At 54.6% G+C, this 7,009-nt stretch overlaps 1 protein-coding gene across 1 annotated transcript; it reads left to right on the top strand.

Moving 5' to 3' along the window:
• The first annotated feature begins 1,346 nt into the window (after nucleotides 1-1,346).
• Nucleotides 1,347-6,696, top strand: MATN4 (matrilin 4). Its single transcript, XM_083873566.1, has 9 exons — nucleotides 1,347-1,423; nucleotides 2,327-2,896; nucleotides 3,226-3,348; nucleotides 3,822-3,944; nucleotides 4,031-4,153; nucleotides 4,281-4,403; nucleotides 4,861-5,274; nucleotides 5,594-5,746; nucleotides 6,508-6,696. Exons 1-9 carry the CDS (start codon nucleotides 1,348-1,350, stop codon nucleotides 6,693-6,695), a joined length of 1,893 nt encoding a protein of 630 aa, XP_083729692.1. The 5' UTR covers nucleotide 1,347; the 3' UTR covers nucleotide 6,696.
• The last annotated feature ends 313 nt before the right edge of the window (nucleotides 6,697-7,009 follow it).

Raw genomic sequence — 7,009 nt, 5'->3', positions numbered from 1 at the left:
TCTCTCACTTAGAGTGAGTGTTCTGGATCCCAGTATCCTCTTGTACCCCTTTTCTGTCCTCCTAATTCTTTAATATAGTTTTCCAGGTGTGAACACTGAGTCTCGAGACAGTTTTAAGATGCAGCTGTTAAACCTATTATCAGTGTCCCTGCTATCAAAGACGTGGTGTTCAGTGCTGCACGTAACCACTGAGCAATTAAACAGCAACCCTGGTGATGAATTACAACTGAGACCTCCTGGGGCTAAATAAATACTGGCTGATAACTACTGATAAAATGAATTTTTCTGTGTTTTTTTCTTAAAAGCACCCTTCCAGTATCTGTGCCCAGTCGTGGCACTGCAGATCTCCTGGGGAGAGTCATTATCTGTGGCATTTCCATCCCTAGCACCTTGAGTTTCCAACCAGAGCTGGAATAAAAATAAACTAAATAAATCCTGCAGGAGCCAGGAAAGGCAAGGCACGACAACACAGAGGTGGGCAGAGAGGGAGAGAAGTGACAAGCTGAGGTTTTGGGTAACAAGTTTAAATATCTTTCCTCCCAATGATCCCACCCTAAAGACATGAAAAAACTGTTGAGGTGCAGAGTATCCCTTGGAAAAACTTTTAGGACAGGGAGAGCTGCAGAGTGCTGGTGGCAGAGTGGTGGGGACCCCAAGGGGATGTGAGGGAGAGCAGCAGGCTGGCAGTGCTTCACCCAGCACCTGCCCAGGGGAAGAGCTCACCTGCACAGGCACCCTCACACCCTCTGCCTGCAGAGGCTTCTCCTCTCCCAAGGGAGTTTGGAAACAGGCAGAGAATGGAACTTCTTGGAAAAATGATCTTTGCCAGTGACTGTCAGAGACTTCTATGCAGTTTTTTTTAGTGCTGGTGTTTCATCTGGGGGCTTCTCTTCCCGTGCAGGAGTATCAGGAGGGCTGGTGCTCTGCATCCCTGTGTGCAGCTTTCCAACTCTCCACTGGCCGCAGAGAGCAGCCACACAGTCAGGGAAAAAGCATTTGGCTGAACATCCCATCTGCCTGGTGTGCAAGTGAAAATAAGACTTGTCCAATGGCCAGCTCCACCCAGAGCAGAAAATCAGACCCTTTGGCAGAGTTGTAACTGTAATGAAATTGAGCTGTGCTGAGACTGTCAGTCCTTGGAACAGGAAAGATTCCATGGGGGTTCAGAGCAGTCTGGGGATGGACCTGTCAAAACTGCCACTGTTTAAGGTTTTTGGCACTGCCTGGGGACACCCACCACAGGAGAATATTCCCCCTTGGCTGAGCTCACCCTCAGCACTGATTGCACCTTGTCTTCTCCCTGCAGTGCATCCTTCCAGCACTGGAACTGTGTGGTCTCGCAGAGCCATGATGAAGCTCCTGCCTGTTGCCCCTCTCCTCCTGCTTCTCCTGACAACACTGGAAGCCAGACCAAAACCTGCAGGTGAGCCATGGTGGGGAGTGCATGAACAGGAGAGAAATGAGAACATAGGGCAGTGGAGCTCTCAGAGGACGGTTTGCTGTGTGACGTGGGGGGACAGGATCTTCTTGTTTGGGAGCATCCCCAGGAGGATGGAGGGACACAAACTCCCTGGCCCCAGCATGGTGGCTCTGGTAATGCTTGCTTTGGGCACCCCCTAAGCTGTGACACAGCCCTGCCCTGCTTGTCACCCTCCAGGCCATGGGCTGTGACCTTGGCAGGAGGCACAGCTCTGAGGGGAAGCCTCCTCCTTGCTTGACTCTCCACATGCAGAGGACAAAGCAAACCCAGAGGTACCTGCCTCTCTCCTCCCAGGACAGAGGGATCTAAATCAATTTTAGTTTAAAAACAGTGAAGGCACCAAATGGAGAAAGGAGCAGGCTTATTTCAGAGACCTTCAGAGCAATTGAGATTGGCATCATCCCAAAGGGACTCAAAGTGTTTCCTTATGATTAGGGTCCAATTCTCCCAGGCCTGGGTGCACACAAGCCAAGCAAAATATGTTTATTGGCATTTTGCTTGCTGAACACTTCCCCAGTTTGCACTGGAATTAGCATTCTTATCCTCAAGAGAAGCTCTTTGGCTCAATCTCTGTCAAGTGTGTGCCCTTTGATTTTTACTGTCTCATTTTCTGCCCTTAAAAAAAACACAGCCACAACAACCCACAGCCAGGGGACATCTCCCCAACCCGTTGGTCCTTCTTCTGCTCTGCCACCACCTTCTGTGGATCTACTGGGCAGTGAAACGTGCCAGTCTGTGGGGGCTGCCCAAATCTGCTCTCTCCATCCTTCATGAGCAGCCCCCAGCCAGCAGGCACACATCAGTGGACAGCCACAGAACTGAGCCTTCTCTTTGCCTTCTCCTCAGCCCTGAAGTGCAGGACGGGTCCCCTGGACATTGTGTTTGTGATCGACAGCTCCCGCAGCGTGCGCCCCTTCGAGTTCGAGACCATGCGGCGGTTCATGATGGACATCATCAGCAACCTGGAGCTGGGCCCCAACGCCACACGGGTGGGGGTCATCCAGTACTCCAGCCAGGTGCAGAACATCTTCTCCCTCAAGACCTTCTTCACTCGAGCGGACATGGAGAGGGCCATCAACAGCATCATACCGCTGGCCCAGGGCACCATGACGGGGCTGGCCATCCAGTACACCATGAACGTGGCCTTCACCACGCAGGAAGGCGCGCGGCCCCTGCACAAGAGGGTCCCCCGAATCGCCATCGTGGTGACGGACGGGCGGCCCCAGGACCGTGTCACCGAGGTGGCCACGCAGGCCAGGAATGCTGGCATCGAGATCTACGCCGTGGGGATCCAGCGGGCTGACATGAACTCCCTGCGGGCCATGGCCTCCCCGCCGCTGGAGGAGCATGTCTTCCTGGTGGAGTCCTTCGAGCTCATCCAGCAGTTTGCCAAGCAGTTCCAGGACAAACTTTGTGGTGGGTGAGAGCTGCTGCTGTGGAGTGGCAAGGGGGGGGGCTGGTGTCTGCTCCTCACCCAGGTCAGAGGGGTGTTTGGGGCAGCTGTCTGTGCCAGAAGCAGGGTGGATGGGGAAGCAGCCTCCCCAATGAAGTGCCAGTACAGGGCACTGCACAGTGTCAGTGTCTGTGCACTGGAAATCAGTGAGTGAGCACTGGAGCTGGCAGGGCTGGGACTGTGTGAGTTGTCACGCTGGCTTCTGCTGCAAGGACAGGACATATGCCAGAGCCAGGCTCCCCATATGTCTGGTGTGCCTGTGGGCCACTCTGATGCCCATTCTGTCTTGCAGGAGTGGACATGTGTGTGGACCGGGAGCATGGCTGCCAGCACACCTGCATCAGCACCCCTGGCTCCTTCTACTGCGAGTGCAACCCAGGCTACAGGCTCAACGTGGATGGAAAGACCTGTTCCCGTAAAAAACCTTTTTATTATCTGAACTTTCATAGGGAGTTTGTAGTTATGGGTCCCATGGAGGGAAGCTGGGACACAGCAGAGGATTCAGGGAGGCCAGCAGCAGCCTGAGTGCTCTGTTCACTGGGCCCACTGCCTCTTGGGTCTGTAATGACTGCAGACATTCAGCATTGTTAAATCCTGACCATCTCTCTGAGATGGGACACTCATGACTTATGTGGGCACAACCAGCTGCCTGTCAGCTGAGAGGGTCCTGGAAGTTAGTATCAGAGGATTCACATCCCAGCACCAAAGTGCAGTGTTTTTTCTCTGGATTTTAGTGCAAAGCCATATTAGTTTGTCTGACCACCACACCAGGACTTTTCCTTCTTGCTTCATGGTGCTCAGAGCTGCTTCCAAGCCCTGGAGCAGTCCTGCCCTGCTGCCCCAGGGAGGCTGGGACAGGAGGGTGAGGGGTATCCTATTCCCCTGCAGCCATTGATGCGTGTGCAGACGGGAGGCACGGCTGCCAGCACCACTGTGTCAGCGTGCAGGGCTCCTACTCGTGCCGCTGCCGGCCGGGTTACTACCTCAGCCAGAACAAGAGGAGCTGCACCAGTGAGTGACTGCCCCCCTGCCTGTCTCTTCCCATTCTCTCTCTTCTTGTCTTTTCCTTTCTGCCATTGCTCTCCCTGTCTCCCCAGTGATTGATTACTGCAGCTTCGGGAACCACAGCTGCCAGCACGAGTGTGTGAGCATCCCCAATGGGCACTACTGCCGCTGCCGCAGCGGCTTCACACTCCAGCCCGACAGCAAGTCCTGCAGGGGTAGGTGCCAGTGTGCTGCATGGCACAGGCTGTGTGTACAGCACATGCCTTTATGTCCTGTCCCATCTCCAGGGAAGGGCTGTTCCCAGCCCATCCTGAATGGGGTAACCCTTGGTTTGTTTTCCAGCCACCGACCTCTGCAATGGGGTGGACCATGGCTGTGAGTTCAAGTGTGTGAGCACAGAGGGCTCCTACCACTGTGTGTGCCCTGAGGGCCAGCAGCTCCAGGCTGACGGCAAGACATGCAGCAGTGAGTACTGGGACACAGCCCTTGACATTCTTCTTATTTGTGCTCTGTGCTCCTGGAGAGAGCTCACCTGAAACTGGGCTGGGGGGCTCTGTCTCCACTTGGGACTTTAAATGAGGCTGTAAGAGGGTGGAGAGCTCGCTGTGGTTGGGGGAGCACCCTGGCTGCTGTCGGGATGAATGTTTGTGTCCTCAGAGACATGGCCCAGAAGATGCAACAGCTTTAAGGAAAGGTTCACGAAAAGAGAAACCTAGGAAAGGCTTTCATGGGGTCTTGGGGTATCAGTGGAGGTTTTTGGGCTGAGTCACTTGGGCATAGTCTCCTCTCCTTCCCAGCTGCAGTTCCAGGGTGTTCCCACAGTGTCCTGAAGCCCCAAATCTCAGCCCCAGCTGAGGCTTCTTCACTCTGACAGTGGCCATGGCCAGGCTGCTCCTCTCTCATCTTCCCCCTGTTCCTGCAGAGTGTGGAGCTGGGCATGTCGACCTTGTGATGGTGATCGATGGTTCCAAGAGTGTCCGGCCCCAGAACTTTGAGCTGGTGAAGCAGTTTGTGAACCGTATTGTGGACCTGCTGCAGGTGTCCCCGCAGGGCACACGGGTGGGGCTGGTGCAGTACTCCAGCCGCGTGCGCACCGAGTTCCCCCTCAACAAGTACCACACTGCAGATGAGATCAAGAAGGCAGTGATGGATGTGGAGTACATGGAGAAAGGCACCATGACAGGCCTTGCTCTCAAGCACATGGTGGAGCACAGCTTCTCTGAGCTGGAAGGGGCCAGGCCTCTCTCCCACAACATCCCCAGAATTGGGCTGGTCTTCACAGATGGACGTTCCCAGGATGACATCTCCGAATGGGCCAGGAGAGCAAAGGAATCAGGTGCAGGGGGGGTTGGGAACCCTAAATTACAGTGTTTTGGGCATCCTGGGATGGTTCCTTGGGGTGGCTGTCTCAGGGAGCTGCATCCCACAGCAGACATGATCTGTTGTGGCCACAGGGTGCTCTGAGCACCATCCTTCATGCAGCAGCCTGCACCACCACAGTGCTGCCATGCTCCTGCCTGTCCTTCCCAAATTCCTGCTGTATATTTGGGAAGCCCAGAGAAAATCCTGCATCCTTGGCTTTGCTCACTCTGGGCTTGGGGCTGCTTGCTGCAGGGCGGCCAGTGCAGTGCTCAGGATCTGTCCTTGCCACACAGGGATTGTCATGTTTGCCGTGGGTGTTGGAAAAGCTGTGGAAGAAGAGCTGAGAGCGATTGCCTCTGAGCCAGTGGAGCAGCACTTCTCCTATTCAGCAGACTTCTCCACCATGACCCACCTTGTGGAGAATTTCTCCCTGAATATCTGCCCAGGTGGGTGTTCCTGGCCACGTCAGGGGACTTGACCCCAAGCCAGAGAAGGCCATTCTGTCCCCACAGAGTCAGTGGGATGGTTTGTGTGTCTGTCATGCTGTGTCAAGTACCCCAAGGCTGAGCTGGGCTGGTGGGAGCCTAGGGTGTCTCAGGATCTCTCCAGGCTTTGTGGGAATAGGTTTGGGTCTCTGGGAGGGATTTGGAAAAGGAAAAGGTGAAGCTACGGGAATTAATTAGAAAACAGGAAGGGTTAATACAGAAGTATTAATATGAGTAACCACTCCTGTGCCATTGCATGGGCAGAATTTGGGAGTGGAACCTTCCCTTGTGGGATGCTCTGAAGGTGATCTATATTCAGACCTGTGCTTCTGCCGCTGCTGGGTGCAGGGTTACTGTGAGGGTCTCCCTGCCCTGGGACAGGCTGGGGCTCCCCAGTGCCCTTGAGACCCCCACAGGGCTGCAGATATGGAGTCAATGTGCCTCCTGCCACTCCAACTTGAAGGCAAAGTGAAACTCAGCAGTGGCTGTCCTTGGCACACTGTGACCACATGTGTGGCAGCTCTGTGGGATGCCTGGCAGAGACCTTGCTGGATCAGCAGGGCAGCCTGACAGAAAGCAGAGTGGCTGAAAACAGAGCAAAATGGTGGGGAGAGCCCTGAGCCCCCGTGGGTGGCTGCAGGGACAAGGGACCTGCCTGGGAGCAAGGGAGAGTGGGCACTGTGGGGCCATGGTCTGACTGCAGTCAAATCCCCCTGTCACAGAGGAGAGCAAAGGGGAGACGGAGATCCGCAGCCCGTGTGAGTGCGAGGCGCTGGTGCAATTCCAGACCAACACCGTGGCCATCCTGCAGAGCCTGACTAAGAAAAATATCCTTTGGGGTGATACCTGGGCTTGTCAGGGGGCAGAAGAGCTGAGGACAGAGCACACAGGGGGAGGGAGGGATAGATAAATGGGAGGGGGGAAAATTTTAGGCTTTTTTAAGGGGATAGAGCCCTTTGCCCAGCAGACTGTCTGGCTCATGCTGTTTCCTTAGCACGTGCACTTGCTCAGATGACAGCCAGGCTGGAAGACTTGGAAAAGCAGATTGCCAACAAGAAGTGATCCTGGCAGAGGGCTGCAGTGCTCAGTGGGGCACAGGGATGGATGTACAGTAGCTATACAACATTGTTATTGCTAGGTTATCCCAAAGCATCAGTGTTTGTTCTTGCATTGCAAAATCCCCAGGGGGATGTGGACTATATTTAAAAAACCCCCGAAACCTAA

Source organism: Zosterops lateralis (genome assembly GCF_965231275.1).
Source record: "Zosterops lateralis genome assembly, chromosome: 16".
NCBI classification, from domain to species: Eukaryota; Metazoa; Chordata; class Aves; order Passeriformes; family Zosteropidae; genus Zosterops; species Zosterops lateralis.
The sequence above is the reverse complement of the archived record's forward strand: the minus strand, read 5'-3'. Positions and strand labels throughout refer to the sequence as shown.